Source organism: Musa acuminata, chromosome BXJ1-9, assembly GCF_036884655.1.
Source record: "Musa acuminata AAA Group cultivar baxijiao chromosome BXJ1-9, Cavendish_Baxijiao_AAA, whole genome shotgun sequence".
In the NCBI taxonomy this organism is placed as follows: domain Eukaryota; kingdom Viridiplantae; phylum Streptophyta; class Magnoliopsida; order Zingiberales; family Musaceae; genus Musa; species Musa acuminata.
This window is the reverse complement of record NC_088335.1, coordinates 39,289,266-39,306,315: the sequence shown is the minus strand read 5'-3', so window position 1 is coordinate 39,306,315 and position 17,050 is coordinate 39,289,266. Positions and strand designations below refer to the sequence as shown.

The 17,050-nt window shown below is 38.2% G+C and overlaps 2 protein-coding genes across 3 annotated transcripts; one reads left to right on the top strand and one right to left on the bottom strand.

Annotated features, from left to right (window-relative positions):
* The first annotated feature begins 895 nt into the window (after positions 1 to 895).
* On the top strand, positions 896 to 5,801 carry LOC135593500 (serine carboxypeptidase-like 51). Of its 2 annotated transcripts, XM_065083595.1 has the most exons (13): positions 896 to 1,138; positions 1,211 to 1,305; positions 1,390 to 1,497; positions 1,580 to 1,820; positions 1,904 to 1,947; positions 2,041 to 2,108; positions 2,195 to 2,300; positions 2,399 to 2,592; positions 2,692 to 2,761; positions 2,844 to 2,894; positions 4,271 to 4,323; positions 4,427 to 4,562; positions 5,411 to 5,801. In XM_065083595.1, exons 1-13 carry the CDS (start codon positions 1,000 to 1,002, stop codon positions 5,483 to 5,485), a joined length of 1,380 nt encoding a protein of 459 aa, XP_064939667.1. In that variant the 5' UTR covers positions 896 to 999; the 3' UTR covers positions 5,486 to 5,801. The 2 variants fall into 2 exon arrangements, with proteins under 2 accessions (XP_064939667.1, XP_064939668.1); XM_065083596.1 differs by lacking the exons at positions 4,271 to 4,323; positions 4,427 to 4,562; positions 5,411 to 5,801 and adding an exon at positions 3,249 to 4,255.
* A 7,199-nt stretch (positions 5,802 to 13,000) lies between these two features.
* On the bottom strand, positions 13,001 to 16,134 carry LOC135593499 (probable xyloglucan endotransglucosylase/hydrolase protein 32). The gene is made up of 4 exons (XM_065083594.1): positions 14,621 to 16,134; positions 14,435 to 14,535; positions 14,132 to 14,349; positions 13,001 to 13,657 (listed from the first exon to the last, which is right to left on the bottom strand). Exons 1-4 carry the CDS (start codon positions 14,820 to 14,822, stop codon positions 13,291 to 13,293), a joined length of 888 nt encoding a protein of 295 aa, XP_064939666.1. The 5' UTR covers positions 14,823 to 16,134; the 3' UTR covers positions 13,001 to 13,290.
* Between the last annotated feature and the right edge of the window lie 916 nt (positions 16,135 to 17,050).

Sequence of the window (17,050 nt, the reverse complement as noted above, 5' to 3'; positions counted from 1 at the left end):
CGATCCATGAATTGATTTGTTAGGATTTTAACGCATGAATTGGCCTTTTTCTAACGTGGAAAGCGGAGAAGGAATTACAATGAAAATTATTAATTTCTGCTATTAATAGTTGGATTACGAGAGTCTCATCACCATTCCTTCCTTTTCCTCATCAATCAAATGTGATTTCCAGTTTCTTTCTAACATAAAACAATAAAGTAACGTATAATTATGAGATATAATGGATATTAAAATAATATAAAATATTACGAGTATAATATAATTCAAATAAAAAGCCTTATTATTAGTGAAAGATATTTTGAAATAATTAATTATGTTAGTTTTCTTAATCCAAACACACAACAAGGAATGCAGTGGGGCAATTTGGTCATTTTATTTTGTCAATTTATTTCCAATTTTAACAACAAATTGGTTCATAGTTGAAATAGGAAGGAGAATCAACTTTAAGATTTGTTAAATTGGACTTGGAATGCTCAAATTCCTCCATACATTTAGTTGATGAACTAAATGAATGCAATTGGAATGTACCAATTCATATTCATTCCATGTTTGGTTGTTATTAACTCCTAAATCAGAATTGACAATGTTCTGCATAATTTTTACTTTTCCCTATTAAATATTCTTCCAATAACAATGTCCAACTCCCACTTTTATGGCAGTATTCCAACTCAATCATAATCAAACCATGAATTGTATGTATATAAGAAACTTTTCTTTTCATTAAAAACTACATCAAAAATAAATCCAAAGCTGCAATAAATATAAATATAAATAAATAAATAAATAAATAAATAAATAAATATATATATATATATATATATATATATATATATATATATATATATATATATATATATATATATATATGTGGTTGTGGTTGTCTTCTGTGGTTTCATCAGCTTCCTTGTAGCTATAGGAGTTCTCGATACCTTCTTCGTTGCTCTCTACGTAGTTGTTGGTTTGGTGGATCTCATCGACTCATTAACACTTTTCTTCTTTATGATGGCGAAGTCTTCCTCTGCTGTTTCTACTCAACTGCTGCTTCTCCTGTGCTGTTCTCTTCTCTCTTTCGAGCTCGCCATCGCCGCTGGCACTGCCGATGGATCTGAGAATTGGGGTTACGTCGAAGTCCGACCGAGTAATTTCCTCATCCTCCATTTGCTTGCGTTCTCTGCGTTTGATCACTGTTGAGCGCTGAATTCTACTGCAGAGGCGCGCATGTTCTGGTGGCACTACCGGAGCCCGCAAAGAGTCGACGGTGGCTCCACTCCGTGGCCGACAGTGCTGTGGTTGCAGGGTGGACCTGTAAGTCTCCTTCAACGCAACTGTTGTAAGCGACTCTTAAGTACCTGAATTCTGATCTATGGCTGTGGCTTTCCATGGCGAAAGGGAGGCTCTGGTGTGGCGATTGGCAATTTCCAAGAGATCGGGCCATTGGACACGGGTTTGAAGCCTCGGAATTCGACATGGCTGCACAAGGCAGACCTTCTGTTTGTCGTGAGTCCTCTACCCGATCTCCGACTTGTTCTCATTGCTGTTGTGGCTTCATCTTCTTCCTTCTGCTGCATGGAAAACGCAGGACAATCCGGTAGGAACAGGATTCAGCTATGTGGAGGACGAGAGCCTCCTCGTGAAGACCGATGTGGAGGCAGCAGTCGACTTGACTACCCTTCTCAAGAAGCTCTACGGCCAGAACAAGTCATGGCAGAAGAGCCCACTCTTCATCGTGGCAGAGTCTTATGGAGGGAAGTTTGCGGCGACCGTCGGCTTGTCGATCCACAAAGCCATTAAAGCCGGCGAATTGAAGCTCAAGCTTGGAGGTAGTCTCTTCTCTATATCACATCTTACACTGGTTGAGATCACGGAAGAATACAATTTCCTGTGGCTTGATGTATGTGAGCAGGTGTTGCTTTGGCTGATAGCTGGATGTCACCAGAAGATTATGTGGTAAGCCTTCATGGATTCTTGCTGTCTTAAGAAGATATAATTCCATTTCTAGACCAAATTATGATTCCTCTTTCCTATGATTTTGTGATGCAGTTCTCCTGGGGACCTCTGCTTCGAGATGTCTCAAGGCTTGACGTTAAAGATGCAGAGAAATCAAACGTGTACTCTTCTTTGAATTTAAGGAGCGATCGATTAGTTTGCCTACATGATGTGCTCTGATCTGATTCGCAATGTTACAAAATTTCAGTATTGCTGAAAGGATCAGACAAGAGATTAAGGAAGGTCGAAATGTTGAAGCGACGAACTCATGGAGACAGCTGGAGGGCTTCATCAGTTCTGCCAGTAATGATGTTGTGAGTTGCTTTCCAAGTGTAGAACACAGAAACAAGTTGATTTCAATTAATTCCACTCCAGATTGTTCATGAGTTTGTACTGAAAATTCAATTTACAGGATTTCTATAATTTCTTATTGGATACGGCGAGTGATCCACTGTTGAAGACGGAGGTCCAGGAATCAAGGAAGCTGACAATGGAGACATATGCAACATATCTGAGCTCCAAGGCTGCCACCTCCGCTGTTGATACTTCAAGCTTCATGAATGGTGTCATCAGAGAAAAGCTGAAGATAATTCCAAGAAGTGTGAGGTATGTTCGAATTTTATGATCAATTCCGAGAACACAAGCTATCAAATTCATGGCATTAGATCAAACACGGGCTTAATTGACCAAATATTGATCTTGCAGCTGGGGAGGACAGTCCGGTCTCGTGTTTGATTCTCTTTCGAATGATTTCATGAAGCCAAGAATCAAGGAGGTAGACCACCACCCAAAATTAAATACCTTAGCAAGTACATTAGGGAAATGATATCCAATGCAATCGACTTTTACTCTTGCAGGTTGATGAGCTTCTTTCCCTGGGAATCAATGTCACCATCTACAATGGACAAGTAAGAATTGCACACCATTTTCTTGTTACTTGTTACCCCTTCGGTGACCCACAGAAGAAACCAATTCAAACATTTACCTTTTAAGATACTGGTAGCCATTTGATCCTCCAATTATTGGATGGTGACCATATTGGCAGTAGATTGAGGTGCTTTTGCTTGTCATTTTTTTCTTGGAGTTGTTCTGCCACTATATCTGATGATTCCAACCTGAATAAGAACATATATGACCTGCTTTTGCTGAAGGTTAAGAAGCTTGGAATGTTCCAACTTCAAAAACCACTCATTTATTACTAGATAAAATGCTGTATTAGGTAGTGCCAACAATATATTTAACTCGAGCCTTTTTTTTCCTAGTAAGCTGAATTCAAGATGTGGTGAGTCGAGGATGAACAGTAGATGCAAATTAGAGCAAGCAACACAAGATTTAGCAAATTAGACAATGTGATATAAACAACATAGAATAGAAGGATAAGGTGGAAGACAACCTCTGTTGGCCCCAGTTTCTGTATTGAAGGAAAGTTTCCGAGGATATCTATCTACAACATCTCAAGGTACTTGCTTCATGATAAGATCTGAAGCTAGGACTCTTAAAAACTGTAGACACATTTATGGAAACTGGTAAAAGGTGCTGTTTCAGTAATTGCTTATGGATCGATCGTCAGTGACATTAGCGGGAAGAGATGCACTTGTGTTGCAGTTTTTCTGAGAGAGACAGAATATGAACTGGGATATGATAGAAGAAAGACAATGTTTTTTAGTTCATCGATGAGTGTTGTTCTCTAAATGCTCTGATCCTCCTTCTGCCAAGATTGTTGTCAGATTAGACCTTCTGCAAAGTTGGCAAAAGGTTTTGACCCTGCAGTAATACTGGAGCAACAATAATTCCAGTGGGCCACAAACTGGATTTTATGTATTGAAATTAATGAGTTGATCTTAGGAGAGAACATGGCAATGGTTTTTTGTCCAGTTGCACAACATGTCGGTGCTATGAAGATGATCCGTTGTGGAATCTGATTATGAATTTACTAATATCTCAATCTGGATTCCCACGCATGGAATTTCTAGAGGAAGAGAGGTGTCAATTATTAGGCTCAAGTCAGTTTGACATTAGTTTTATGGTACACCCACAGTCACTTCACATGTCAAAGAATTTGAGGTGATTCCTCTCTCTCTCTCTCTCTCTCTCTCTCTTGATTTTTTTGTTAGCTTTTAGCTATGATTGCTGGAATGTGTTTCCCTGCGTAAACAACTGTTATCATCATCACCTTTTGATATGAAAAATAATCTGTAGTTCTTGTCAAAATAATATTTACTTAACAAAGGCAGGAATCTTTTCTTGTAACTGATTCATGCTGAGTTCTTTATTCTATGTGAAGGTTGATCTGATTTGTTCAACCAAGGGCACTGAGGCATGGGTTCAGAAGCTGAAGTGAGCATCATATACCACTTTTAACCTTTCCTGTTCTAGACTTATCTTTCAAATCCTTGTCCAGTTCTTGAGTTTAGTGAATGACCTTTCAAATCCTTTGCAGATGGAAGGGGCTAAAGCAATTCAACAGCATGGATAGAAAGCCTTTATATTGCCATGGTGGGGAACAGATAACCAAGGGTTTCCTCAAGTCTTATCAGAACTTGCATTTCTATTGGATCCTTGGAGCTGGACATTTTGTAAGTGTTCTTTTTGTTTCATATGGTGTTGTAGTAGCGCTAAGGCAACCAACACTGTCATACATCTTAAACAAGAAAAATGAATCTTGATTAGAACAACAGTTGTGCAATTATTTTATTGAATATACTCCACATGGACATTAGGATTCAGAGCATTCCAATTGTTTACACTCCACACAGAAAACATATACTTTCAAAACAGATTATAATTTCTTGGCCAAAGAAAGCAGGTGACAATCCTGTGTACGCTGCTGACTGGTATTTCCACAGCATGCACTTATTTCCATGCATTTATAACTCATGAAGTCTCATGTCTCCCAAGAAAGAGAGTCCAAAATCTTCTTATAGTGCTCCCTGCACTCTGCATGTACCTTTGGATTGACCAAGAGAAGAAATCTACTCGTAACATATTATAATTTGTTGACCAAATAAAGCAAGTGACAGTACTATGTACACTAGCGATTGGTAATTTCACTGCATGCACTTGTTTCACAACACTTGATTTGCATGCATTTGTAACTCATCAAGTCCCATTTCTCCCAAGAGAAAGAGTCCAAAAATCTTCTTGTGGTGCTGCTCTCTGCTGTCTGCCTCCTCTCTCCTGCATGGCCATGGCCTGTTCTTCTTGGTCACTTCTGGTAATCTTTCAACAAGCCATGGTCCCCCGGCTACCAAGTTTCATTATTGTTCTTAGGAGTCGTGCAGTGATGAGTTCAGCACTAGAATGATTAGTTTTTTTTTTTTTTAACACAGTTGCTGAAGATGAACACAGCTTCAACAACATACTACAAGGACAGATGATGCCTTTCTTTTTCCTCTCAGAACAAACTGTGATCTTCTCTATGCAGGTACCTGTGGACCAGCCTTGCATTTCACTGCAGATGATTGCTGCCATCACCCACTCTCCTGCTGTTTCTTCCTAGAAGATGAAAAATGTTTGCTGGTTCACATGGGAGGAGGAATAAAGGATGGAATGCTAATACAAAAACAGCATCCATGGCAAGCAGAAAGTTCCTATCCATTCTGTGGTGCATCTTCATTTCATGTTGCTTTAGTGGAAGAAGGGGAAGCAAAAAGAGGAGCTGTTTGAATCGAATTGTCAATCAATGTTTTGGTGGGTCTGAGTCTGTACATTTGGTCGAATACCAAATGGAAATAAAATACAATAAATGTGGGAGGTTTCAATCATTCATGTTGATTGATTAAACAAAGAGCTAATGATGGATTATTCTATTGAAACTTTGAGGTGGTGCTGATTTCATTCAGAAAATGGAAATTGGTATTAATAACCTGCACCAACAACATTTTAACTCCTACGCCAAGATCAAGAAGATTCATTGCTGAATTCAAAGGTTATGTTATGTAGGTTATGACAGCAACATCAAGCTTTGCTTTAAAACGTGCCACGGAGAAACACCTTCAGATCTTATTGGTGCAATCTGATGCATCGAAAGTGATAAACTGGTTCGATAAGACGAGCAGGGTTTCATAGAGCTTTAGATATTTTGAAGTTAACCAAACAATTTAATGTGACATAGTTTTATTTTTTCAACAGAAATACCACCACCCTTTTGATGAATAATCTTTTTAACTTCAGGTAGAACATAAAAAATCAACTTTAATCTGAGAAGTTGACCTTTTATTTTTTTGTTTTTTGTTTTTGTAAACGAACAATTTTTGAGCGCTGGCTGGCTGAAGATTCTCTAGGTAACATATCCTGCAGTGTTCTGTGCCAGGAGATTAGCTTCTGGCTAATCTTAACCAAAATATGATGAAAGGAAGACAGAGGACCTCCAACTATGAAAATAGTCTCTCAACCTATGGGTACTTAATTCAGTAGAGTTCAAATTAATAAAAAGGAGACTTGTTATGGAGATTCCCCACAACAACAAAATAGAAAAAGAAAGATCTAACTAAGCAAATAGATTTTTTTCATGTCAGATTCAGTTTCAGAATCTTTATGCAAGAATTAGATACATGTATATGTTTCCAAGTGTTAACAGAAACCACAACATCACAAGTCACAGACCAAGTTGAGCTTCGGTGCACTCCTAGAGACCCACAAGGGTTCATTTCTTGTCCACCTCCGTTTTAGTTGATATTTACATCATGAATGATATTACTGTTCTACCGAGTAACATAAGTTGTTCTCCTGAAGACAATTTACATCATGTCTTCATCACATTCAAAAGATGTTTCAGAACAAGTCCACAGATTTATTTCAGCTAGTTGGTAACGTGAATCAGTTGGAACAACAAATTGCAGATAAATATGTTTCTACAGCTTTAAAATTGGCACCGTGTCGAGAAAAGTCAGTTTACTGCAACTTTAGTCTTTTTTGTCACTTGATTCTGCGGCAGACTTTGGTGGTTCCACTTGATTCTCTGTCTCATTTAGATCCTGCAACACAAACCAGGATTGAATAGATAGCATAGGATTAGAAACAGAAAAAATCACACGAAGACAAGTTTTCCACAATCACTTCTTTTTCCCCATATAGAGAGCATAAAATGGCCTGTTTTCAATGTTCGGTAATATAAGAACATTCTTCAGGATCTAAACTGAACATGCAAATGGCAAAGGAACTTATGTTCTCTACTGATAAGTTGAAGCTCTCTAGTAGTGAGCTGTTAAAATAACTGTTGTAGCTCTGACTACAGAGTTAAAAATATGAATGCACACTTCAAGCAACAGAAAATTTCCATTCGAAATAATAAAGGCGACAAAAGAGGGGAAAATAATCATTGGCCAATGCCTCAGAATACTCTATTTACTGGAGGTTCTGGAATATCCAGAAGCTAAAAACTGAAAAATAAATTTGTAAACAAGGATGTTATGATTTAATATTTCCAGGAAGGGGAGAACACATAAGTATTTTTGGTGAACCAAAGATAATACAAACAACTTTCACTTGGTCAACTTAGATACTAGTGCATTTGATGCACTCATCGACCTCTCTCCACACGATGACTGGCTATTAATTCAAAATAACTATGGAGTCAGCTACTGATGTTTTGATCATCCTCAACAATTGGTAGTATTAGTTACTACATTCATTTTGAACATTGATATGATCGTTGTGCATCCATAGGATAAAGAACTTATAGTAATATTATAGCTGCATAAACAGAGTGTTCTATAATTTTTAAATGCTAATCATAAAAGATTGAGGCAGTACTCTGCATCCATTGTACATTTTAAATATGAAATTGCTAAATCAGGCTGGACCAATCTTAATGAAAACTTCCTTGTGGCAAATGCAACAGTACTCTGTTAACGTCTCATCCCTTAATTAGAAAATCACAACTATTTTCTTCAGATGCACGAAAAAAAGATCGACATGAGAATAGAGGAAAAAAAAGGAAAGTATTCATTCAATATAATAAACATTACCAATGCTAATCACATCATAATTGTTTGCAATATAATATTTTTCCCAAAAAATGTTATCTAGTCAAGTATGGAAATAAGGGACGTCTTTCTTTATAACTTGACCATAATTTCCATTTTACACATGGTTAGCCATTGGTTTTAAACATTCCAAAGCATATAGACTAGATAACCCATGCACTCATCAGCCTAATTGGCAACTATGGTATATAGCACCAGTTTAACGTCTTAAGGTCAAGCCAGTAGCTAACAAAAATGGCTTAAGCCTTATTGTGTACAGGAAATCCCCTTGCATCCAATTGTTACCCCTGACCACACCAAAATAACTAGTTTTCTACCAAATTAAACCCATATTATAAAAAAATTGGCAACAGAACAGAATTCCAAGATAGATCCATGATGAACTTTTCAAACAACTTCAAATTCTCAACATTCATACATTGTGCTAAATTTTATGCAAAATAAATATAAAGAAAGTGGATTATGTTAAACTAGAAGGTCAATTGGTGAGTGAGAAGTTCCAATCTAGCTTATGCAACCAAGAAGCAAACTGCCATACTTTCCTTACATGTCGGAATAGCTTTGAGACAGAAAAAATTACAAGTTATAAGAGCCAAAATGGAAAAACAATCCCACATCACAACACAATAGTCTCGCATTCTCTAAAGAGATTTATATTACATATGGCATTGGTTGCATTGTGCCAATATGACTTTACCTTGGTAGGAGTTATAGCTTGTCATTGTAAATCAACTAAGAAGTTTAAATCTAACTCTTCAATAATATATACACTATTAAAGCAGAATCATTAGCCTACGTACTCCATTTTTCTTGGATGCAGGCTTGTAAGGACAAGCAGGTGGCACCCTTTCAGGCTTTCTGTATTCCCATCCAAAAAGATGATAAATTTTACCCTGTAATAGTGTGAAGAAGAATATACATTAGTAATCCTCAAGATAAGATATATAGAAAGAATCAACAGGTAGAATGAATATGTTCCAATATCTGGCATAGAAACTACAGCTACTGCAAATCCTTCAAGTACAACAATGCTGTCAAATGTGCTGTCAGTTATATTTATCTTCAGTAACATCCAATAACAATATCCATTTTATACAAATACATGAATGAGATGGATTGTAGTAAGGGAATTATGATAGTATGAAACACCAAAAGGGACAAATTCGTAATCTTATTCTCTAAATTTCATTTACATACTGTCTAAATTACCAGTGAACTTAGAGAACCATAAATGGTTTGTATGCCACCATATTACTTGGCAGAGATAGATTTACTGAAATGCAATATGTGAACTAATATTTACTGAAACTGCCTTTAATGTCACTACCACTACTGTGAAGAAATTTCTTTATTAACTATTACTTAATGTCTGAGTCTAGTTCATCCAGTTTGTCCTTTGCAAATATCTCAAAAAGATTTCGCAGTGTGGCTGCAGAAAAGTATTCCTCAACTCTATGCCCTGTTGTTTACCATACAAATGAATGGACTAGGCAAGAAATGCTATCAACAAAGCATATGATAGACAATTTGGCGAAGTAAGCTGCAGTTTGCTAAATTTCGACCCAAATAAACACTCATATTGGTCATTAGCATTTGAAGGAAAACCAAAAATCGTAAAAGAATAGCATCATTATATAGTTCAATAAACTATACTTCTTCATTAACTTATTTGATATAAAGTTGATAGTTACATCAGATTTTTCACAGAAATAGTATATATTAAATCACTAAGACAAACAAGAACAGGACACAAGATGAGCCTGCTATAGTCTGCTGAAAAAAAATATTAGGATCCTTCTTTCTCTTCTTTTTAAAAAAGTAATTAACGTATTATATAATATGATTCCATGAATTAAAAGCACGAACCTTTACCCTTAGTTCTTCATAGACAGAGATTTATGGATAGGGTTTACTTGAAAATAATTAAAAAAGAAGTAGAACGGATGGGAGAAACCTTCAACAAAGACAAACGTTTAGGCAATAAGTACCAAAATCTTCGAATAGACTAGAATAAGAGACCACAATTTAACAAAAAGAAAACTAAAATGTAGATTGCCGCACGATTTAGAAAGGAATAGAAGACAACATAAACTAAAACTAAATCGAAAAATAAAATTTTGCATAATCATCAAACGCACACGATACCGCTCGAAATTTCCAGAGGAAAGGAATTTTGACGCATACGAAACAGGAAGAATCGGAAGAGAAGATCACTCACGACAATGACGTCGAAGAGCAAAGGCAAAGCATTGACCACCGGAATCAAGAAGAGGGGCAACAAGCACGCCAAGCACACCTGCAATCTCGATCACAAAAGACAATACTGAGCGAATCCAAAGATTCTTCCTTTTCTAAGGGAAAGAGAGAGATTTTCGGAAATCACGTTGACAAAGTTCAAATAAATTGTGCCCTCACCATCTTCCGCACTCCTCTCGATTCCGCTTCGCAGGTGTTTCCTGTCGAGTGCTCTGAGGTATGAAATAGGTCAAAATCGACGGAAGTTGAGACGCGAAATTGGGGATTGAGTGCAATGTGGGCCGTTGTCAGACTCGATATAGCCCGTCCATGGGCCACGTAATATGTAACGTTTGAATAATTGTATCTACATACTTAATAAAAATCTATACTAAATAAATAAAAAATATACCTATTTTTTTTAAAAAAAAATCACTTGGAAATATATTTATTTACATAGTTCAAAAAATAATATAATAATATTCGAAAGATATATTTCAAAAATTAAACAAACTAAATTTTGAATTAATTTTATAAAAATAGATTCATCAATTTGCTCTTATAAATAGGACTCTTAACAAATCATTTTTAGATTTTGGTATTGATTAATAATATCTAATATTCTCTTGACCATCAATCATTCGCTGTATTTATTCTATATCTCAAAAATTTTAGGACAAATAATACATACAAGATTACCAAAATTTATTTAATATAGTTTACAATTTCCATCCACATTGTGAAGGCATTTCAACTGTATATACATATATATACATATACATATATATATATATATATATATATATATATATATATATATACATAAATATATATATGTATACATACATACATATATAAATATATATATACATATAAATATATATATATATATATATATGTATATATATATGTATACATATATGTATATGTATATATGTACATATACATATACATATATACATATATACGTATACATACATACATACACACACACAAATATATATATATATATATATATATATATAATATTTTATTTTCTTAATATATATACGCACAAATTTTAAGATGCTTATATTTATGCTTCTTTTGTTATATACATCCAAAAAAAACTCAAGTTAATCACCTCTAGTAGTTAATTTGAATTGTATATAATACCTAGAATATTAGGTCTTTTACCTTCACAAAAGTCAATAGAGGAGGTTTTAAAAATCATTTTTATGAGCTAAGAGTTTCAAGATTTCTGTCTATCAAACTAATAACAATCATTTGATGGAGATTAATTACGAAGCAGATATGTATGCAAGTATAGGGTTTTCCCTGGAATCCTGGAGGTATAAATATGAAAACTATTTATCAAAATGGATACATAAATAAATGTAATTTTATTTGGATAAAAAAAGAAAAAAATTTCTGTGTTGTATCATGCTTGCCTGCAACACAAAAAGTGAATTAACTGCAATAACAATTAGTAGACTGTAAATTACTACAAAAATCTGTGCTTAGATGCCCATTGGGATGGAAATTTGCATGATAAGAAGCTGTTATCCCAAGCATTCTTCACCTTTGCATTCATTGCATTATATTCTTCAGAATCTAAAAGAAAATATTCCAGCAACCATTCTCCATTTGTATACAGAAGACTAGCCAATCACAACCTCTGCATGCATTATTGTTGTCAGCATTTCTGGATTACATGCTGCATGATTTTTCTTCCCATGTCTGGCCACTAAGCTTAAGAAGATTCTCTTCATCATTTTGTCTGGAAACATGGCTTCAATTATATTACTCCAAGCACAGTGATGAATGAGTGGAAGAATAGATTGGTCCCGCAGCTTTTAGGGTGTGCAGGTACTCTTTACCCTAGCTTGGCCTCCCATTTGATAAAAGAAGACACTGTGAGAGGAGCCCAGGGCACGTGGTGCTACTGTATGCGAGCAGCATGATTCCTCTAAATATGCTCTGGGAGATGATCTGAACAAAGCTTACGAGCCAAAAGAGTTCTTCCATGCATTCCGTCATCTGGGACCTTAGAGTACATGTAGGTTGCTCTAATTTCTGGTTTGCACATGATTGTTGCATACAGCTACACAAGGAATTTTGAAGTGCACTTCAAGAATCTGAGAGGACTTTTCTTCAGTGCACTTTGCATGGTTTTTCTTTTGTGGTGTGTAGGAAGTGTCGCAAACAGCTACACTAGTGTTGTGCAGTGGACTTGCATGATCTAAGAGGGCTGGTCGGATACATGTAGGTTTCTATATTTTCTGCTTTTGTAGATAAGTGTCGCAAACAGCTACACAAAAAAGTTATGCAGTACATTTACGTGATCTAAGAGGACTTTGGTGATGCACTGTAGATTACTCTATTTTTCTGATGGGTAGATATGTTTTGCTACCAGCTTTCACAAGAGTTCTGCAGTACACTTACATGGGTGTGAGAGGGCTTCAAGATACATATAGGTTTCTCTATTTTGTAATTTGTAGATAAGTGTTGTAAGGGTTCACATCAGTTTGATTTATATTGTTTCTGATGCATCTATAGTCCAATTGAATCAAATTTTTACTGCTTTTTTTGTTGATATCTGAAAAGTTTCGACTCAAGGTCAACTTGAGTTGTCGTGGGATTGACTAAAAAATTCTCCAATTTTTAGTGATAGATCCCTCAATGATCTTACAATAAGATATATTATTAAGGTTTATAATCTCATGTATCTTGAGCTATATGCACAGGCCTCTAGAGAGCTAATCTAAAGATGGTTACTGCACAACCAATCACAAGCCTTTAAAGTCATGTCATGCTCTCTCAACGTAATTGATTCCAGAAGATATGACAAGTGAGCAAGACAAATCTAACACTATATACTGCACTACAAACCCATTGCCTTTTTCTCCTTCTCTTTTGCTTCTCTCTCTGGCCCTTTGCCCTCCTTTTTTCCCTTTTTATTGTCTTCAGCATAACTATAGTAGAATGTAGCGGCAGGAAAAACTATTACATCACTGTCTTGTAGAATACGTAGCCTCTTATGGCATCTAGCAACAAGGAATAAAGGTGTTTGCAGAAATGCTTTCATGGTTCTGTGGCTCCTTCAGCTCCAGCACTCGGGCGTCAGCGAATGGTCCCGCTTGGGATCCTTGCAGTAGTTGTAGACAAGGTAGTACCGCTGCGCCCACTGCATGGCCGCGTACTGGCGGCGGCTGAGCCCGTCGCCGTGCCACGAGGAGGGCACCGGTTGACAAAGCAGCGGCGCGAACGCCGTGCACCCGCGGACGACGAACCGGGTGAACCGCGCCACGAACGGCTGGTACCGGTAGTCCGCCTTGTACTTGCCGTCCTCGGTGGCCCACGACGACGCGTCCCAGATCGACCCGTACAGCCACATCGGCCGCAGCGGGAACGTCGCGCCGGCGTTCTTCCTCGGGTACCGCCGTATCGGTATGTCGTCGACGAAGAAGCTGTAGATGGTGAGAGATAGCCAGCCATGAGGTCGTCACTGATGGAGACATCGATCGAACGGGAAGAATCTACGTATCCCATCAGCTAAATGAGTGATAATTAGTGACGGTGTCTTAAACTGGACATCCCAAAATGGATGTTACAGCGGAGGAGCATCAAGTCCAATGGAGTCGGACCCGTACGCGCTCTGTTTGGCTTGGAAGGCAGTACAAGTACTCCCTTTTAAGTTATTCCCAAATTGCAAATCTACTGTTCATTTGGTGGCCACCAATATCATGTCGACGGCATGTACTCCCCTGCCACTGTTAACACAGTGCAGTGATGTGCGTTGCCCATTAATATTGTCCAAAGCTACTTTGTAGTATACCGACACTAAAATCTTGTTAAAAGATTTGCTTTTGGCTTGTATGATTCATGGATGGTAGCGCAGAAGATTCAGTAAAGCCATGGAGTCCAGTCAAGCTTTTGCTTACATGATCTCGTTTGGGTTCCACAGGATGGCGTAGTTGTGAAACCCAGCAGTAGGATCAAACCAGAGGTGGAACTTCACCTCCCTGCCGATGATCCTGCCGTCGCCGCTTCCTCTCACGTACACATTTGTCTGCAGTGTGTATGGCTTCCCGGGCGTAGTTCCCAGGAACTCGATGTCCACCTCATCGTGGAATCCAGGATGCGCTTGGTTGTTCGAAAGCTGGGGAGAAATCAAGGTTGCTCACACAAAAGTGGAGAACAAAAAAGGCCAACTTTTGAGTGAAAGAGATTTGAAGGTTGCTCACATAAAAAGCTGTGATCACTCCTGCAGTGTAGCCAGGTTGAAGCTTGATTGATGTGCCAAAATACCCATTACGAAATGGGCGAATAGATTTGAATCCACTTCCTGTCACCATTGGCGCATTAGCAGAGCATGCATGAGCAGCTGATATCAGAGAAGATTCAAGCATCAAAGAGGAGAGGAAGCTGACCTGAGTTCCTGTCGAGCCAAATCGTGACCGAAGACTGGTCTCCCGAGACCGTTTGGTGCTCGGGACCCCAAAGATTGTTGAACCCCCGGTAGAAGCCTCGCAGAGGCCTGAACCTGTAGCTCGGGTAGTAACCAGGAGAAGGCTGGGCGTTGCTCCAACGCAGCATGAGAAGCACAAGGAATGGCACAAACAAAAGAGCCATGGAGGCTGAGAGTTATGCGAGGCAAAAAGATGGAAACAGATGAAGTAAATAGAAAGACTCCAGCTCCTACAGCAAGATAAGACTAATACTGGGGGGAGTGTGACAGTGGACAGAGCTGGGGCAAACAACTTAATGGGTTGGGTAGAAATGGAGTAAAAGAGGTAATGAGATCCGAGGCTTCATGGTTAAGAGGAAGCACTACTGTGTTCCTACACCCCCTTCTCATCCCTATTTTTAACTTGGCTGGGGCTCCCTATGGAAAGGGAGAGGAGGTGGTGGGAGATGGGAGGTTTCGTACCTGTAGCACAGCAATGGCTTGTAAGCTTGCGGGGAAGTCCTCCCATTTTTGTGCATCTTGGCTCGTGGCCAATCATTTTTATCTGACTTCCTTGACCCCTCACATTGCCCCTTCACCCCATTTTGTTCTCGCTCTTCTACTGTTCCCGGGCCAGTGCCTGTTTGAGGAGTAGATAAGCTCCAGTAATTGCACACCACCACAGCTAGTGGTAGATTTTGGTGAAGCAGCAGTATCAGCTTGGTGAGCCTTTGTTGTTGTTGCTGCAGCAGTGCCACTGTTGCTCCTCCCACAATGATGAGCACCTCTTCCACCATGTTGACCTTGTTGGCCGAGGGCTCATGTGACTTGCCCATGAACATCGCCATGAACGCTTTAGTGGAAAGGGTGAAGGAACGGAGGATGACCACTGCAAAAGGCAGCTCAATCGATCATCTTTAATGTCAACTAATTTCTTGTACTTGAGATGATGCCCTGCTCACTTTTCCTAGGGGCTCATAAAGTCAGCAAGACTTGCAGCTGCGCTCCTAAATCACCAAGCATTAATGCGAAAGTGTGCCATTTGTCTAACAGATCTATTCAATGCTTCTCCGACCTACTTGTTGTTGTTCTTGTTCTCCATCGACTGTATCCAGAGAACCCCAAACAGAGCTTCATGGTCTACGGCATCACAAGTAGGATCATTCGCCATTGACTACGGCATCTCTCACTCACTGTATCGGTTCTACGTACCTACCTGCTACACTACAAAACCAGTGCAAAGTAGCCGTTGGGGGAGAAGGAATCAAAGCATGAAGCGAGGCGTGTGAGCTCATGATGCGAACGCTACTGTTTGCTTTCGCCGATACCCATGCAGGGCGGCAGGGTGCGGACACAGCAGCTAGCGGAGAGTGCCGTTGGCCCAACTTAACGTTGGTGAAGAGAAGACGACGTGCGCCGTTGCCTCTGCCGACAAAATTTGGCTGCTATGAGAGGAGGACGCGCGCAGGTGCTCGTGAAGGGCGAGCGAGGGGCGGGGGCGGCGGGGACGCCCCTTCGCCCGCCCGGACCACCTTTGGGGACCGCCGCCTGCATGTGTGCCAACGACGTTCCGCGAAGAAGAAGAAGAATCCCGTGCCCCCGTCGAGTTCATACCAGAAGTATTAACGATTACTCCTCGGACTGTACGAACTATTATAAGTATTGGCAAGCATAATACTTCAATTTTTTATTAATAAAATATCAATAAAACTTCAACAACCCTAATTCCTTATTTTTACTAATGTAATGTTTCATGCTCTTTCCTTTGATGTCTTAACACCATCCTCCTCTTATTGTGTACACCGGCATATAAATATATTATAAAAAAGCCTATAGATGTGGTTAAATCAATTGAGATATTTAGTACCAATAATATGAGAGGTAAAAAGATCTTACAAATTATAAAAAATTTTATATCACTTTAGATGTTATACTTCTTTTTACGATTTTATCAGTTTTTATTTTTTAGAATAATGAATATAAACTATTAAAATAATAGTTTTTGGTTTGAAATATTTGGTGATGACTACTCTATCAATCGTATAGGGCTCGAAGAGAACCTTTTGAAATTGAGTCACAATAGTAATTTTAAATTTGTTTAAAAAAATTATGAATATCATAGATGCATGTCATGAGGCCCAAATAGCCACCTATATAATGTTTAATATGATGTTTTAAAGTGAGCAGTGAGGAATTTAGAGTGTGAGTTTAGTAACTTAGGTTCCTTTATTCTTTCTAGCATCTTGTAAACTATCTATAACAATGATTATATATATATATATATATATATATATGTATATGTGTGTGTGTGTCCAAATGATTAAATGACTACTGTTTAGTTCACAAAGTGCTTCCTCTCGATAAAAAAAAAAAATTCTCACTATTGTTCTTTCATTAATTTATTAATACTAAC

Excerpts from the sequence above, each read along its gene's own strand:
- LOC135593499 (XM_065083594.1), bottom strand. The coding sequence starts at position 14,822 with ATGGCTCTTTTGTTTGTGCCATTCCTTGTGCTTCTCATGCTGCGTTGG. Across the intron at positions 14,536-14,620 it reads TTGGCTCGACAGGAACTCAG|GAAGTGGATTCAAATCTATT; the intron begins GTCAGCTTCCTC and ends CAATGGTGACAG. Across the intron at positions 14,350-14,434 it reads GAGTGATCACAGCTTTTTAT|CTTTCGAACAACCAAGCGCA; the intron begins GTGAGCAACCTT and ends ATTTCTCCCCAG.
- LOC135593500 (XM_065083595.1), top strand. The coding sequence starts at position 1,000 with ATGATGGCGAAGTCTTCCTCTGCTGTTTCTACTCAACTGCTGCTTCTC. Across the intron at positions 1,948-2,040 it reads TGTCACCAGAAGATTATGTG|TTCTCCTGGGGACCTCTGCT; the intron begins GTAAGCCTTCAT and ends TTTGTGATGCAG. Across the intron at positions 2,762-2,843 it reads TGAAGCCAAGAATCAAGGAG|GTTGATGAGCTTCTTTCCCT; the intron begins GTAGACCACCAC and ends TTACTCTTGCAG.